At 41.6% G+C, this 18,796-nt stretch overlaps 1 protein-coding gene across 3 annotated transcripts in view; it reads right to left on the bottom strand.

Annotated features, from left to right (window-relative positions):
- Window positions 1–1,433: 1,433 nt before the first annotated feature.
- Window positions 1,434–18,796, bottom strand: part of dab2ipb (DAB2 interacting protein b) — a 152,530-nt gene continuing 135,167 nt past the window's right edge. For 2 of the 3 annotated variants that reach the window (XM_031754603.2, XM_039615305.1), the window contains exons 14-16: window positions 14,751–14,953; window positions 14,560–14,647; window positions 1,434–5,805 (exon numbers count right to left, since the gene is read on the bottom strand). In XM_031754603.2, coding sequence (XP_031610463.2) covers window positions 5,638–5,805; window positions 14,560–14,647; window positions 14,751–14,953 — 459 coding nt within the window. In that variant the 3' untranslated portion in view covers window positions 1,434–5,637. Of the gene's footprint in view, window positions 5,806–7,859; window positions 9,323–9,417; window positions 9,479–14,559; window positions 14,648–14,750; window positions 14,954–18,796 lie in introns of those variants that run through there. The other variant, XM_039615304.1, reaches the window with a different exon arrangement.

Here is an 18,796-nt window from a genome sequence, read left to right as displayed (position 1 = left end):
ATAATCACACAACTTCAGCCTTTTCTCCATTTCCTTTCCTTAACAGTTGTGTATTCTTATTCAAAACACCAGATGCATCAATTGGAGCTTTTTTTTGGTTTGTTGTTTTTTCTTTTTTAAGGCTAGCTACTTCTTTTACTTCTTTTTGTCTTGTACTTCCTCAAATTTTTTAATGACACAGTGCACACCATGCTGGAAAATGACACATTTTCAGGTAATAGCTCTTTGGGGATCACTTTGTTGGTGCAAAAGTACTATTGTAAGTCTGTCAAACTGTATTATCTTTGGCAATTTTCAATGTGTTGCACTAATTAGCTAGGAAATCCCAACCATTAGCATTTGGGATGGAGCCTATCCCAGCTGTCGTAGGGTATGGATAGGTCGCCAGATGATTGCTAGGAACACAGAAAGACACCAATTAGCTCGATGTGCATGTCTTTGGACTGTGGCAAAGAGCCAGGTACCTGGAGAGAACCCCACAGATGCAGGGAGAACTCCACACAGAAAAGCCCTACCTGGTTGCTGGATTCAGGATCTTCCACGATCTTGCTGTGATTATTTTCAAAATTAAAGTTATTATGAATACAGAAAAATCTGGGCAGATTTTGATCCACTGTACAATACCCGGGAAGTGTCTTTTTTTTTTTTTTTTTTTAAATTAAGCATTTTAGTTAGATCAAAACTGGATTGAAGGGGAAATGATGTATGCGCTCTGCATTGGACGGGAAACCATCTCATCTGAAGCAGGTGACTGTGTTTTTTCACCTTTTGGTATCTTTGAATCCTGAGTCTGACCACTGGGCACCGGTAAGGCCAGTTATTAGTAGTAATAATGCTTTTTTTGTAGTTTAGAGTTTTACAAGCCTGACATGCTGAATATGTGCCTTTGCTGCAGAGAGACACTTGGTCCACTTGGGCAAAGAAATAATTGAGCTTCACAGAGAACAAGAGGACCTTTCCTGTAAAACACACCAGTTCGTGAGGTTGGCTGTTACAAATAAACCTAATACAATTTGAATATTTTCAAAGTACATTTCTATTTTCTTTCTGTTGCACTTAAAACAGTTATGAGGTTTTTTTTTAAAAATATAACTTTCAGCTCACTTTACAGGAATTTCAACAAAATTACTACAAGTTTCAGGCCTGTTTTAATTTTTTACCCGATGTGGGGAATGACAATCAGGCAATATGTAGGTCAGACTTTCTGAGCAAAACAGACACTACTCAAACTTCCACAAAAAAGCTGCCTTTGCCTTTGGACCCTGCTACCGAGCATATGTTCTCTCTAGCTACTTGTCATCTATCGCGGCCTGCCTTAGTATTTAATGAACACGTGATTCATCTGTTACGCTCTCAAACTAAGCTCCATTTATTCTATCAGAGTAGCAGAATAAGCGTGATGGATACCAGCACGAGTGAGGCGATGAGACAAAAGACAGAAAGGCACACGATTTTAAAATAGCTAAATAAAACTTTAATAGGTCTAGTTGCAAATGTACATAAATTGCACAGCCACATTTTGTCAACACAAACTCCTCTGTACATTATTGTTTTGTCACTGTCGTCAAAGGAAGCAGAATCCAGCAAATACTTTATACTTTCAACATACTTACAAAAGTATTTTCTACAAGATAATAGAAAACATACAACATCTGTTACTTTATTTATAGCTTTATATTTCAATTCATCTTTAGTCGGATTGGCTGAACTGTGTGTTAAGAGTGAGCTCATGGTTTCCTGATTTATAAAAGTAGACCATAAAAAAAACAAAAAAAAAAACAACAACAACAAAAAACCAACACAAAACAAAACTGAAACATGAAGAGTCGAATTAGAAACCAAAAACTGCAATGCCTCTTCTACTTGTATCTGTTTAAGAAGTACTGATGGGATAAATGTGGCAACCTTGTATCAGTTTAACTTTTGTAAACTTCAAAGTGAGACTATGTGACTTTCACAGATTAACAGCTACAGGTAAACTGCTAAAATATTTTTTTTTTGCTAAAAAGCATGAGCTATTTGTTGATTCAGAATAGCTAATGCCATTAAGCTAGTTGCCAGTACGTGGCTTACTAGTTGCTAAAATGCTAAGCTACATACTACATTTTTCTAACACCAAAATTCCAAATAATTTGGTCAAATAACAAATATCCCTCAACTTCATGGTGATTTAGCGCCAGTGCAAAGCTACTGATCAGTACTGTACCTTTTTTGTAAAACTGACCTGCAAACATTAGCTAACTGTAATCTTAGGTACATGCTAACAGTTATCTTGTGTGTTATATTTTTTAATATAAGCTAATGCCCAAATTTATGAAAGAAAACCTGTATCAAAGTTATTCTAATTATTTAGTTACTCTATAAAATCTGACTTACTAACTGACATATCAAATTAATTTTTTTCACTTTAATAGGCTCCATATAAAGTAATTAGCCTAATAGTAGGGTTTTAAACAGTCGCGCATTTAGCAGAAATGCTAAGCTATCGAGCGCAACAGTGACGCCCATGATTTTAATGGCTCTGGTTCCTGGAAGTGAATTCCCATTCATTTTCTCCAGTGATGTTTCAAGAAATCCTTATATGAAGAGTTTTAAGCCTTGAACCAAGCAGGATAACTATAAAAAAGATGATGTGGCTCAAAAAGAAAAGAAAAAGTGCAGATGTAAAAGACTGTACATAGTTACTTTTAAGAATGAAAGAACTACTTATCCCAAATCTCAGCTTCCCCAGCAAAGAGCTTTCAAAACAAAAACAAACAAACAAACAGAATCTGATCCTTCTTCTTTCCTTGATCAGAATGTTGTGTGATAATACTTATTGGGTTATGATATCTCTCATAATCAAAATCTCTGTGGAGAATATGAATGAGATTCTTACTTCCAGTACCTCACTGTTGACCTCCGTAGTAACAGTAACACAAGTTCACCACAGTCTGAAAACAGACTCACTAATGTGCCTTTAACCGTAAAATGTGCCCAAAAATTTGCTAATGGTACCAAACAGTCAGCAAATGCCACCAATGAAAACAGTACGCAGCGTATTTATTGCTATCTAAATTGAAGAGCTGTTTCTACTTGTCAAAGTGACACAGTCTGACTTTCACCTACGCAGATATTTCTACAGGCGGTTAGACGTCGGGTGAGATGTGAAAAGTCGTGTGAACTCATCAGTCTGAGGCAATTTGTTCTGGTTCAGAGAAGGAGGGGGGGAAAAGTCACATCGTTGAGAATCTCATACAAAATTTTGTGAATTCGCCATACCATAAAAATCCCTTACTTCGATTTTAAACTTTGCCACATTTTTAAACACCTGAAAAAACAACAACCAAAAAAGAAAGCTAATTACAAACATCAACCACTGAACGTAAAAGTGCATAGAGCTAGACTGATGAGAAATACAGGATTGTGCTTGTGAATCTCATCGAGACTGGACTCGACTTGGCCTGTAACCAATGAAGAAGTACATCCCAAGAGTCAAACTCCTACTTATTTTTTTGGCTAGCAATAACACACTCTAAATACAAAAGAAACCAACAACTTTAAACAGAGAACACTGAAAGGTTAAATTTGATTGTATAGTTCTACCCAATGAGGACAGATGACTTGACTGAGCCGTTTCATATTTACAATATCCATAATGGTACAGCAGAGTCTGAGCACAAGATACATTTACAAAAAGCTCTGTTAACATTAGGTAAAAATAGTGTGAGCATTTTATTTACACTATCCCAGGCTGCCCAGCCTTTTAATACACTCAGTTACACATCATATATTCATGTCATGTCTGCAAAAAGCCTCTCATCATCATCATCACCATCATCATCATCATCGTTCAGCTAGCAATCAGAGAAAACAAATGGTGATACTGACGCTACTATTGGCTATAGAGCAAGGATGAAGCATGCGCGGCCTCACGCTTGATGTATAGTTTGTTACAGAGTGAGAAAAATGGCTACAAAAATATCCAAAATACAGAGATGGTTGGGATGGATGGAAGGATTAAAAGGACCAAACCCTGTGTTAAGACCAACTGTGAGTTAGCATCTTCACATTCAGAAGAACAAGGTAAAGGAAGGCGGAGGTGAGTAAGTGGGGGGAGGAAAAAAAAAAAAAGCGAGACAACGATGATGTCACTGGGATCAACACAGTCACAGTTTGGATGCAGCATACTTCATAACCACGGACAAATAAAGCATCGAGAGCCCAAAAAATGTCAGGACTGGGGGGAGTGGGGGGGACGCCTTGTAACGGCTCATCAGTCCAGTGTATAGTATGAGCGAGCGCGGTTAAGCACGTCTCTCAATAGCTCTTGTGCAACTAGAGAAAAACAGAAAAAGACCACGCACAGAGCTCGTGATTGATAATCTTTGCCTTCAAGAGCAGCGATGAGTACCGGGTGAGACCCGATCGCTCCCGTCTCTCGCGCTGTATGTAAAGGGTTACGCGGCGTGGGATTACTCTGAAGGACGACCGAGGTGTTCACGACTGCTCGGCAGCATGGCCTCCCTCTCTCCAGGGCTCCAAAGCAAGCTACACACGACAGTCTTTCCATCGGAAGAGAAGAAAAATAAAACTCGGAAATAAAGGGCTGCTTTTATATTTGAGATTATCAAATATAGGTATATGTGTGTATAATCTATAGAAGGAAAAAAAAACTGCATACATCTATTTAAAATTTCATGAATATAGTATCACATAGAATTCATTTAGTTAAGTGTTTATAATACATCTGTAACGCGTTTGTTTCTTTACAAATCCACAGTATAAGTTGTGCCAGTATAACTTTTTTTGTTGTTGTTTGCAGAAAAAAAGCTGCTGGGGAGATGTGGGAGAAAGTCGAGGTGTGTTCCTTACTTAAGGCCTTTCATGTACCAATAGCTGTTCGCAAAGTGCACTACGTAGGGAAAGGAGGGGAGGGGAGGGGGCTGGTCAGGGGATGCTCAGGAACACACACTCAGCAGCGGAAAGGGAAACGTAGATTGTTTTGGATTAAAAATATCAATTTTCTTTTAATAAGCTCTTATTTGGTTCTTTAAAATAAAGCACTAGTAATCCTCTCGAGAAACTAAAGTGATAATCCTCAGTACGTGCTGTTGGTTTTGAAGTGGGTCCACCTGGTCATCAAGAGGGACGAGAAGAAGAACGAGAGAGGAGGAGAGGAGGGTTGCGAGGGTGACCGTGTCTGGCGGTCGTCACTGTGTTTGGGTATATAGTGGTTCGTCCCAGGCTTTGACAGCGGCGTGAATTGTCCCAGCAAACTACGTGCATCCATTGGCAAACAGCTTCGAGTTCTATATATACACACAAGCTCCGCCCCACCTCCTCTGGCCATCATCCTCATAAATGAAGGCCGTCTGGTGATCTGTCCGTCAGCGTTGAAGTTCTGCCTTTTCTGGCTGGCCCCTCAGAAGAGTGGCGCCCTCACTCCTACACCGTCTCCAACAAAACAAAAACAAAAACGAAAAAAAAAAAGAGGAAACGTCTGGCTTATAAAACAGACTCACGCACGCACACACCGGCAGTCTCGCACTCTTTCAAACAGACATGCATCCACGTATGCACGTAGACATCCACATGCTGAACAGCTGTACACGCTCGGGCGGTCGACTCTCGCTCGGGGCAGACGCCGGGTCTGTCTTAGCAGTTGCTGCTGTTCCTAAATTCTCCGTTTTCCGTGATCTGCAGTTTGGTGGGGTTGGTGGGGGAGATGCCGTTGCGCGTCTGCATGTTGTAGCGCTCCTTTAGCTGGCTGAGAGCGCTCATCAGACGGGCGTTGGCAGCATCCAGCGATGCTATGCGCTTCTCCTGTGAATGCACATGAACACAGTAAGACCCGGGAAAAAAATCCAATATTATAGCTTCCTCGTCAGTTGGAGGAGAAAGGCAACGTTCTTATTCGTCCCCATCCTAAACCTGCTGGTATCTGCTCTACAACCAAGGTTAGATTGTCATGGGTGTGGCTGCTTTGAGTGACAGCTACGTGCTAACTAGGCTGCTAACTGTCTGCTTAGGCTTCCCATCTGCTTGTTGTACCAACAGCTCATGTAAGATAACTGAATTGAATTCAGTTTTATTTATATAGCTCCAAATCGTAACTACAGTCGCATCGTGGCGCTTTATATTTTAAGGTAAAGACTCCAAAATAACAGAGAAAATCCCAACAATCAGGTGACACCCTGTGAGAATGTGTTTGGCAACAGTTAGAAGGAAAAACTCCCTTTTAACAGGAAGAAACCTCTGACAGAACCAGTCTCAGGGAGGGGCGGCCATCTGTGGCGACCAGTTGGGGCTGAGGCGAGGAAGACTGGATATAAAGACCAAGACTGTCATTCAGTTTTAGTAGAAATTTTTATTTTGTTTTTTTTTATGCTATTAAGCATTAATTAGCATGTGTTTGTGTTGTAAAGCTGAAGACTATGGATGCAGCTTGCTAACTAAACTAGCACTGACTAACACCCTCTTCTATATATGGTCTTTGGCTCCAAAAGACCAACGTGACAGCAGCCAAAAATGCTATTGCTGCTAGAGGCTTTAAAATGCAAATCCACAAACCAGTGGGTAGAATCACCGTGATTATGTCCATCTTTTACATACAGTCTTGTTGTAAATGGCTAATTTCAAACACGCCCTCTTTACGAGACCTGGCTGATCTCCTGTGGAGAAGTTTTAAGTGTACTCTGTGTAGTTTAACATAGATAAAAACTGCCTTTTTAAAAACACATCATTCCTGTCCAAGTCCACTAAAGCAGCCTTCACTCCCCGTCTTTGCAATGCCCTTTTTTATTTGCCTTCTATCTGTGTGTACCGAGGCTGACAATTCATTGCCTTACTGCAGCGCACGTGTTTGTAGATGCACACTGTCATTACTGCGTGTGTGACAGAGATTATTTGCCAATGCGTGTTTGTGTCTGTGTAAACATCAGTTGCATTTCTTTGTCAAAGCTGTTGTGAAACACCTAAGCTACAAAGATGCAGATTTGCTCTTAATTGTGTGCTGCTGTTTGCACTTACAGCTCTAACACACACACAAGCAGTGTAACGGCGGATATGTAAAGCTAGCTCATGTACACGTAATATAACGTTTGTGCTTTTATTGTGGTAACTTCCTGTGTGACCGGAAGTGAACGATGTAACGGTAACTAGCTTGATGCACAAAAAAGACGGAAGAAAGCGGAAAACTAATGCTAACGGAGAAAAGGGAGAGAAGGACACGGTTAAACTGTATAAAAATCAATGGTTCTAGCTACAGTCGACAGGGGAACAAGGTTTGTAATGTACATGATTTAATTTGAGTAATGTGAAACGCATGACATGTATAGTTTAATAGAAAACGGTTAGACCAGCGTAATGAGCGGTTAAAATGGTGTTACCTTAATAACATGGCAATTGTTTTATTTGTTTGTCTAGCTCTTACGTTGGTTCGTTGTCTGATACACGGCAAGGAATAATAAAGGTCATTCAACAACCATCAGTTCTGGCCTTCTCAGTTCGACTGGATGCTACAGTAAGAGCTTGACCGCCGCCATTTTGCTACACCACGAGGGCTCAAGGTTTAACGACAATTCCCACGACGTCCAGCGGATGGCAGATGCAGGTCAGAGAATAAAACGGTGAAAGGCATAAGGAAAATAAAGTTAAAATGGAGGATTCAGAAGAAGACATTAACGAACAGTTTGCAAACAAAGAAAAATATTAAATGAGCTGCAAGATAAAGCTCAAAGTGACTCATGGCGTTCCAAGGCGCTCAGAAAGAGCCAAGGTGCCAACAGAAAAAATGCTAACTTATCAGAGAGAAGAGATAAGTAAAAAGAAAAAGACTATTAACTCTTTATGAACAATGGAAAATACGAAAAGAGAAACAAGAGAAAGATTAAAGTTGGACATTTCAGAGAAAGAAATGGCAGATCTTGCAGATGATGTAGAGCAAAGAAAAGATGAACTGCTAAAGTTGTACACTGAAATGAGAAGTCACATTGCACCTTCATCAGACATACGAAGAAAAACCGATGCATGTGAAGCAGTTACTCATGACATTGTGAAAGTCATCCTGGAAAGAATAAGCGGTGTAGATGGAGATTTTGATGGAGAATATGAAAGAAAACGTCTACGCAGACTATTAGAACATGATTATGCCCAATCCATTTATGGTTCAACTGCAGCATCGAAACGTAGCCAACTGTCTTCAGCCTCACATCTTGCTTCAAAACGAGCAGATGCAGCAGCAGAACTAGCAGCAAAGGAAGCAGAGTACAAGATTGTACAAGAGGAACAAAGACAGAAGGAAAAGATAAAGGCTCTAGAAGAGGAGCATAAGAAGCAAATGGCAGTTCAAACATCAGAGCTGGAACGCTGGAAAGCCGAAAGGGAAGTGGAAGCCGCTCGCGCCAGGTTGGACGTCTACAACACAGAGTTATCGCAACTTGATGATGCATATTCAGTAAAGATGGAAAGGGTGAACCCAGAGCATACACCCAAACACACTGTACCATCATACACCTTACCGGCGCCAACAGCCCCTCCTAGTGTCAGCCAGCTTGCACAGGCGGTACAAGACAGCATAAGAATAAACAGACTCCCCACGCCAGAACCAACAATGTTTAGTGGTGAGCCAATAAAATTTATTGAATGGAAATCCACTTTCATGTCACTTATTGAACAAACTGGCATGTCAGCAGCAGATAAACTGTACTATCTAAAAAGGTATGTAACTGGCTCAGCTCGCAAGTGCCTTGAAGGGACTTTCTTCAGAAATGATGAAGAAGCGTATAACGACGCTTGGGCAAAGTTAAACCAAAGGTATGGACAGCCATTTGTGCTACAAAGGGCATTTAGAGAGAAGTTATCTGGTTGGCCTAAAATACAGTCGAGAGATGCTGATGGGCTAAGGAACTTTGCTGATTTTGTGAATGCATGCATGCTTGCCATGCCTCATGTGAAAGGACTGCAAATACTCAATGACTGTGAAGAAAATCAGAAACTGTTGCATAAACTGCCAGACTGGATAAACACAAGATGGAACAGGCATGTAACAAAGATACTCATGGACGGTGGCGAATTTCCCAGCTTCAGTGAATTTGCCTCCTTTCTCTCACTTGAAGCAGAAGTAGCATGCAACCCAGTCACTTCCATACATGCACTTCGCTCCACGGAAACAAATGATGACAAAAGAAACACAAGAGAAGTCAAAAGAAACAAGGCAAGTGTATTCAACATTAACACAACTGAACGAGATGCAAAGACTAAAATATACAACAGTTCTTCATGCACACTGTGCCAAGAGTCGCATCCACTTATAAAGTGCCCAAACTTCCTGCAAATGACCCTGGAAATGAAAAGGAAACATGTAAAGGATAATAAACATTGTTATGGTTGTTTAAAGCAAGGTCACGGTGCTAAGGACTGCAAACGGCGCCTCACTTGCGAAACCTGCTCTAAGAGACACCCGACCTGTCTTCACGATGAGAACTACAGCATTAGTCTGCAAAGAGAAAGGCAAGATCAAGTGAGTATGGACAACGCAACACAAGGGAACTCACCTGAAAGTGCAACAGCCATGGCGTTAAATGTCGCTAGAGCAGAACACGCAGTCAGCACGTCCATGATAGTCCCAGTATGGGTCTCAACGGCTGCTAATCCACAAAAGGAAAAACTAGTCTATGCGCTACTAGACACACAGAGTGACACTGTTTTTATAGATCAGGATGTAACACAGAAACTGCAAGCAAACGTGTGCCCTGTAAAACTCAGACTAACCACAATGATGGGTAAAATGCAGTAGTAAGCAGTGGAAAGGTGTGTGATCTTCTAGTGAGAGGTTACAATTCAGCAACAGTGCTAAGGCTCCCAACTGCTTACACAAAGGACTACATACCTGCAAATAGAGAACACATACCAACATGTGACACGGCAAAACTGTGGAGTCATTTGTCGTCCATTGTAGATGAGATTCCACCGCTCCTCAGTTGTGAGGTGAGTCTCCTGATTGGTTATACTTGTCCCCAAGCTCTGGCGCCCAGACAAGTACTCTTAGGCAAAGACAATGAGCCATATGCCATCCAAACTGATTTAGGATGGAGCATAGTTGGCAACTCAGTGCCATGCAATGCATCAGAGACTACAAGGAGTCTCTGCCACAGAATAACTGTTAAAGAAATGCCTCCATGTACTCCTGCAGATGCAATACGTGCACTAGAAATGGACTTCAAAGAAAACGAAATAAACGAAAAGATGGTGTCTCAAGACGACCTCAGGTTTCTTGAGAAACTTGAACAAGGCATAACACAAACAGAAAAGGGACATTATGAAATGCCATTGCCATTTAAAGAGAGGCCACAAATGCCAGATAACAGACAACTTGCTGAGAGCAGACTCAATCAGCTTAAACGTAAACTAATGCGCGATGAAAAATACAAAGGGGACTACGTCACATATATGAATGACATCATACAAAGGGGTGATGCCGAAGAGACTGATGATAACGGACCTGAAGGTGAGACATGGTACATACCGCACCATGGCATCTATCACCCAAAGAAACCAGAACGGCTACGTGTGGTGTTCGATTGTTCAGCCAGGCACAAGGGCACATGTCTTAATGACCATTTACTAAATGGCCCTGACATGATAAACAACTTGACTGGCGTGCTTGTCCGCTTTCGACAACATCAGGTGGCACTAATGTGTGACATTGAAAAGATGTTCCATCAATTCAAAGTCAACACAAACGATCGCGACTATTTGCGCTTTTTATGGTGGAAAGGAGGAGACATGAGCAAACCACCTCAAGCTTATCGAATGACTGTACATCTCTTTGGCGCTGTTTCGTCACCTGGTTGTGCAAATTACGGATTTAAACGCTTAGCCAAAGAGAACAGCTCCAAGTACCCCGCAGCGGCACAGTTTATAACCAGAGACTTCTATGTCGATGACGGGGTAACAAGCGTTGAGACAGTGAAAGATGCTGTACAACTCACAAGAGAAGCACGTGAGCTATGTGCCAAGGGTGGACTAAGGTTACATAAGTTTGTGTCTAACAACAGTGTTGCACTCAAAGACATTCCTACTTCAGAACATGCAACAGACACAAAAACAAAGGACTTGACATTCAGTGAATCACAAACAGAAAGAGCACTCGGTATGTATTGGAATGTAGAAAAGGATTGTTTTACATTCAACATAGCTGTAAAGGACCATCCCCCAACCAGACGCAGCATCCTGTCCACAGTCGCAGCAATATTTGACCCCCTGGGTTTCATTGCTCCGTACGTTCTCAACGGCAAAAGAATCCTACAGGAAATGTGCCGCCAAGGTACAGACTGGGATGATCCACTCCCTGAACATCTCAACCCCGATGGCAGTGCTGGAAAGAAGATCTGCACAACTTGAAAAGGTTACAAATAAACAGATGTTATGTTCCTGCATCGTTTGGAGATGTGGTAAAAAGAGAACTGCACCACTTTTCTGATGCAAGTACGACAGGATATGGACAATGCACTTACCTAAGACTGATAAACAAAACAAAGAGGTACACTGTAGTTTTGTAATGGGCAAAGCTCGAGTCTCTCCAACAAAGGTCACCACAATTCGAGGCTAGAGTTGACCGCAGCTGCAGTATCAATCACAGTAAGCAGCATGCTAAAGGAAGAGCTACTCTATGACAATGTGGAAGAGTTCTTTTGGACAGATTCAAGGGTCACGCTGGGGTACATTAGCAATGAAGCAAGACGCTTCCACATATTCGTTGCCAATAGAGTGCAAAAATACGAAACAACACTGCACCACAGCAATGGTTCTATGTGCCGACAAGTGAAAACCCCGCTGACATAGCATCAAGAGGCACATCAGTAGCGGAACTGCTATCATCAAACTGGCTCACAGGCCCTCAATTCTTATGGGAAAAGAAGTTAAATCTTCCAACTAAGGAGTCCATTGAACTTTTGGTGGGAGATCCAGAGGTGAGAAAAGTGCAAACACTTAACAGCCAAACTACAGAACACCGAAGTCTCTGTGACCGTCTCACAAAGTTCTCATCCTGGTCACACACTGTCAGTGCCATAGCACGCCTCAAACGCTTCCTACTCAGAGACAAATCAAAGTCACTCAGCACTGTAACTGAAAGACAAAACGCTGAAATGGTGATCATCAAAACCCTACAAGGACTAACATTTTCAGACGAGATAAAACATTAAGCAAAGGAAAGGCATTACCTGGGAGCAACAAAATGTACAACTTGGATCCTTTCTTGGATGAAGACAGTGTGCTCAAGGTGGGAGGAAGGCTACAACACTCATCGCTTCCTAACACATTCAAACATCCAACTATCATTCCAAGAAACCATCATATTACAAAACTCATAATCGCTCACTGTCACGAAAAAACAAATCATCAAGGAAAGAGCTTCACAATGAACGAAATACGGTCCAGCGGTTATTGGATTCCCAAGCTAAGTCAAACAGTATCAGACTACATCCGTCAGTGTGTGACATGTCGGAGACTAAGGAGAGCTGTGGAAGGACAAAAATGAAAGATCTCCCCACAGAAAGAGTCGAACAATCTCCGCCTTTCACATACTGTGGTATGGATGTTTTCGGCCGTTCCTAACCAAACAAGCAAGAAAAGAAAACAAAGGTACGCTCTCCTTTTCACTTGTTTCTATTTACGAGCAGTACACGTAGAAATGTTAGAAGACCTGACTACGGACGGTTTCATTAATGGACTAAGGTGCTTTATAGCTCTGAGAGGCTCTGTCAGACAAATAAAATGTGATCGAGGTACTAACTTTGTAGGTGCCAAAAATGAACTGTGCGCAGCACTGAATGAAATAGACACTGAAAAACTGACAACCTTTCTATCTGAAAAACAATGTGATTTTGTGTTTAACACACCCCATGCTAGTCACGCAGGTGGAGTATGGGAACGACAAATTCGGACTGTGAGAAACGTCCTCAACGCCACACTTGCTCTCGCAAAGAGACGACTCACTGATTCATCGCTCAGAACCTTTCTCTATGAAGCAGCTGCAATAGTAAACAGCCGCCCGTTGACGACAGACAATCTCAATGATCCAAACAGTTTGAAACCAATAACTCCAAATCATCTCCTAACTATGAAAACCACAACAGCCTTGCCTCCTCCAGGACAGTTTGTTAAAGAGGATCTGTATGCTCGAAAGCAATGGCGCCAGGTACAATACCTAACAGAGCAATTTTGGAGCAGATGGAAGAGAGAATATCTTCACAACATCAGGGTTCGGCAGAGATGGCATGCTAATAAAAGGAATATGCAAGTAGGTGACATAGTGATGGACAAGGATGAAATACTGCCACGATCCCAATGGAGACTTGGTAGAGTTGTGGACACCATAACAGATGAAGATGGACTTGTGAGAAAGGTCAAAGTAACCTTTGCAGACAGAAACCTTAGTAAAAAGGGTGAACATTTACATAAGATGTCTACAGTAGAACGCCCAGTTCATAAGTTGGTTCTGCTGTTGTGAAGAGCAAAATGTTGTAAGAAGTTAAAGTGCAATGAAAAGTAGTTGTTGCATATAAAAAGGTATTATCATTGTTAAGTTACCTGTTTGGAAATTATTTGTGTTTTATTTTGTTTGTAACAGCAAATAATTTGGTGGGAGTGTAACGGCGGATATGTAAAGCTAGCTCATGTACACGTAATATAACGTTTGTGCTTTTATTGTGGTAACTTCCTGTGTGACCGAAGTGAACGATGTAACGGTAACTAGCTTGATGCACAAAAAGACGGAAGAAAGCGGAAAACTAATGCTAACGGAGAAAAGGGAGAGAAGGACACGGTTAAACTGTATAAAAATCAATGGTTCTAGCTACAGTCGACAGGGGAACAAGGTTTGTAATGTACATGATTTAATTTGAGTAATGTGAAACGCATGACATGTATAGTTTAATAGAAAACGGTTAGACCAGCGTAATGAGCGGTTAAAATGGTGTTACCTTAATAACATGGCAATTGTTTTATTTGTTTGTCTAGCTCTTACGTTGGTTCGTTGTCTGATACACGGCAAGGAATAATAAAGGTCATTCAACAACCATCAGTTCTGGCCTTCTCAGTTCGACTGGATGCTACAAGCAGGATGGTTTAATCCTTCTATACAGCCTGTAAAATTCATACCCACACAATCATTCTCTGGTGACAGTTACAAACCCAACGACAAACATTCAAAATTCCTTAAAAATGCTCTGAAAGAACACATTTTTTCTTTTAAGGTAGATTTTCAATGCAATTTTACACAAATATGAACCACTGTGGATTATAGAGGTGCTACATGCTGACAGACAACCAGATAAGACATTTTTGTTTTATAAGGAGGAGTGGGAGGGAGCTGAGAAATTCTGCTCAGCCATCCAAGCTTGTCAATGCCACAGCTAGACAGCTATGAATTAAACATCTCTTTGTATTTCAGTGACCCTTTGTTTCCTCAAGTAGGAGAAGAAAGTGACAGCACATACAAATTGAAAACGCGCAGATGAAAAGTATCCACAAAGCCATACGCAGCCCGCGGTGGGATCGCTACGGTGGACTGACCTGTGCGTCGATGATCTTCTGTTTAGAGTCTACCACCGCCTGCATGTCAGAATGATCCTTCTTCAGCTCCTCCTCCACCGACATTAACCTGGGAAGATAAACAAAGAGAGGGCAGAGTTAGAGGAGCTGTGGAACGAAGAATCCCAAAATATATCTCAGCAAATCTGCCTCTTCTTCCTCCTTTCCCCTGCCTGCTGATGATGCTCTTCATCTGGAGGTCTTTGTCGTCCTGCTGTCTGCGCAAGCGCTCCTCTGACTCCTCCAGCCGGGCCTGGTACTCCATCAGCACCTTCTGGGCCTGCTCGTCCTGACCCTTCAGACGGGCCTCGTACTCCTCCAGCTTCTGCACCGACGCCCGCAGTTTCTCCTGCAGCAGCGCGATCTCCTGCTGGTACTGAACAGAGAAGCGGAGCGATGAGGACGCTCTCATCATCGCGTTTTGTTATCAACGCTTTCATCAGCCCTAGCAGCGGGGTCCCCTTCTCCATTACCACGAGACGAGACGAGAACAAAAAAACGGCAATCTCTCAATCAGACCTGGGACTGTGCTGTGTTGTGTCTGAGATGGAGTATAATTTTTGTCTAAAGGGAATTACTGTGGGACATTTTATATGGAATGCCATGATAGCAGATTGAAAAACACTGATTGACATCACAGTGCCTTTGACGAGCCCAGTAAAGCTGTTATTGCCCCCCATAAATACCAAAAAGTGGTGTTAGAAGGTGGCGAGCCTCTGCTCTGGATCTGAAACCAATGACCTGCTGAGACATGTAACTGGCAAAAAGAAAGAAAAATCAAAGCAAGAGAGAAGGGAGGAAAATGGGAATTTTGGATGAATAAAGAGGAGGTGATAAGAAAAGGATGCAACCAGTGAAACAGGAACTTCTCTTCAGCCAACAGACTGTATATAAAAGACAGATGTAGCCACCATGACATCATATAGCTCTGAAACGTTTTCATAAAATTAACAGTGAGCTGTAAGCCTGTTTTCCCATACACTTATTTTTAAAATCAGACATGCTCACAGGGGGATTCGCCCCCTGCTGGCGATTAGAAAGATTGCAGGTTTAAGGCTTATATTGGCTTTAAGACTCGGTGGCTATGGCCATCTTTAATACACGGTCTATGTGTCAGAGAAGAGGAAACAAGTATTTTTTGGGTCTAAACAGTCTAAAGCTGGGGTGGGCAACATTTTTGGCAACCTGGTAGTGACTAATTCTTGGACTTGCATCCAGTCAGGGAATACTTGTTTTTGCCTAATGATTGCCGGTTGCCAAGGCAGTCACCAACCAGTCTTTAAGCCTGTGCGCTTAAAACATCAAAGATCACACACTGAAAAACCAACCACAAACATGACCTAAACCTGTGGACAGAACTTCTGACATTGCCATTCCTCAAGCCTCACTGCTAGTTTATAATAATATATTATTATTATTATTATAAACTAGCATTATAAGGAAAGGCCCTACAATAATAAAGAGAAACCCCTCAATCAGATGAACCCCTATGAGCAAGCACTTAGTTAAAGTGGGAAGGAAAAACTCCCTTTTAACAGGAAGAAACCTCTGGCAGATCCAGGCTCAGGGAGGGGCACTGATCTGCTGTCACCAGTTTGAGGTGGTTAACAAGTGTTATTTATTACACTGGTAGATTCTCTTTGCTTCACTTTAATTCTTGTTTTTTGTGTAGTTTTGAATAAAATGCAACAATCTTTGACAGAATTAGTCGCTCACTCTGTACCCGTTCACCCTTATTTACCCATGTCACACTACTGCTTTCCACCAGGATATTTTCCCCATCAGCCCTCTTGTTTGCAGCAGTATGAGTGACCTCCATAAATTTGTCTCATCGGCTACCCTTTTTCCACTTCTCTCTCTATCTCTGATATCCCAGATGTTCTTGTCACTAGATCCCCTGAGAACAAATGACATCTGCTGTATCTGAAGTTCCTTTGTTCTGTCCTCAGTCCCTGCACTGGTCTGCTTCAAATGCAGCAAACATCGACCCAGTGTTTTTCCTTATGCTGTCTTCTTACCGGCATTCTCTCTTTCCATCTAACCCAAAGAAAATCAAGCAGCCGTAACAGCTGTCAGACCTTTTCTGCTATCCACAAAAAAAAGAAAAAAATCACCTCCTTTCATCATCCTCTTCTCCCTCCGTATGTGTTGAAAGGGTTAGAACATTTGTTCAAGCAGCTATTTTGACAAGTAATGTTTTGTTTTTGAATATTTATCATCATGAAGGTTTTGCTGAAATATAACCCCGTGCCTTTGCCATGCGAAGCACCGCTAAATATTGATGTATTTCAGCCAAAGACACAAAGAAGATCTGACTTATTTCAGTCATACCGTCTCCCTCTGCAGATGTGCATCTGATATTCAAGCAGGCTAAAAGAAATTAACACATATGAATATTGATAACACAGACCAGAAGAAGAGAGAGCTGGGGAAACAAAGGCGATCTGGACAGATGCATCTGTGCACCTGTTGTCCTGATGTTACATCTGACGGCATTCCTGGGTTATATTTCTATTATTGCTGACATCCGTGTATCTCTCACAGGACAGTTAAGTCAAAACAGAAGCCCAATGGAAAACACTGGAAGGAGGTTTGTTCAATTTGGGGTTTTTTAGACTAACCAGCATAGTTAAAAACCAAGAGTCTGGTTTTGCACGAGGTTTCTTCCTGTTAAAAGGGAGTTTTTTCTTCCCACTGTCGCCAAGTGCTTGCTCATAGAGGGTCATCTGATTGTTGCAATATAAAGTGGCATGAGGTGACTGTTGTTGTAATTTGGAGCTATATAAATAAATCTGAATTGAACTGAATTTAGTATAATTAATGCAGCCCTGAAAAAAAATACATAGTATAAATATTTTCAGTCCCTGAGTCAAAATGTTAAGCATTTTACTTTGCATCATTTCTTCCAGCAACTTTGAGCCCCCATACTTTCTTAGGCAAGACCACTTTTACAGTACAGTGTAAAGGTCTCACGTCCTGTGTCAGGTCTTTGCTGGGTCCTATTTCTTAAGGACTTTCAGATGCTGTTTATCTGCTGTAGATAGTTTTTAGGCCTTGTCCTCCACTTATCCAGTTTGCTCATTTTTTCAGGAACATATTGCACACCGTGTCGTTATATGCCCAGGTTTTGGCTAGTGGGAATCACTGTGTTGGTGCAAAAAATGCCATTTGTGTCGTCTTTGGCATTTTATGTAGATTAAACTGAAGAAATTGGAACAAAATAATGTGTTTTTGCAACAGGCTGCGTATTTATGCTCGAATGAGTCATAGGTCAGTTTGGAAGCAAAATATAACCAAGTGACGGATGGCTCAAGACTTCTGCACATGACTGTATAGCATGTGAAACTTTAAATCTACATTTTTCGACCAAGCTGATCTTCTAACCTACTTTTCCTTCTGTGTCAAAATCATTTTCAGGTGGTAGTGGGGAGTGAGCATTGAGTGACCCTAACAGGAGAGAATCATTAATCAAATCGATTAGATATTCACACTACTAACTAGATTGCCAGGATACTGTTGACACAGATTAAATTAACCATTGAGAACAAAATGAGCACAAAATGTAAACGTATCTGTTATATTTAAACACATACTGTGCAGGTAGCCAGCAAACACTCTATTTAAGTAAAAATGCACGTAGCATTTATTTTATTACATTTGTCTATACTGTCCGTATAGTGAAGACTGTATAGACCATTAGCTGCAGGAGCGACTAAGCCACTCTCGAACAATTCCTGTCTTGTTAGCGGCTCTGCTATTTTAAGGTGGCTGTGGCTTTCTTTGTTAACACCGAAGTTATTGCCTTCTTTGGTCGCTCTCCCTGCCGGGGCTGCTGGCTTCCATAACGTACGAGCTATGCCGGAATGACAGGTTTGTATTCATTATGGATTTACAAAAAATAGAAAAAGAAAAGGAAAAAAGAAGAAGGGAGGGGGGAAACATGTGACAAGCCAACCAAAGTGTGGAAGCTGAGAGTGAACGGCTGTAAAGGTAGCTCAGCAGAGAAGCAGCAAACGTAGGCAGAGGAAGCAGCAAAAAGCCTCTTTATGTCCCCGTCTCTCACACTGATGCGAGCACACACAAGCTGCAAGACGTCTGTGTGGATGCTGCATGTGGATACACACACACACGCACACGGGCACACCTGGTTTGGACTATTAACTCTGTGTTAAAGATGGTCAGAAAGGATTAAGGGGACATTTTTTTGTTTTTTTCTGGC

This window comes from Oreochromis aureus, linkage group 7 (genome assembly GCF_013358895.1).
Source record: "Oreochromis aureus strain Israel breed Guangdong linkage group 7, ZZ_aureus, whole genome shotgun sequence".
NCBI lineage: Eukaryota > Metazoa > Chordata > Actinopteri > Cichliformes > Cichlidae > Oreochromis > Oreochromis aureus.
This window is presented reverse-complemented; position numbering and strand designations above follow the sequence as displayed.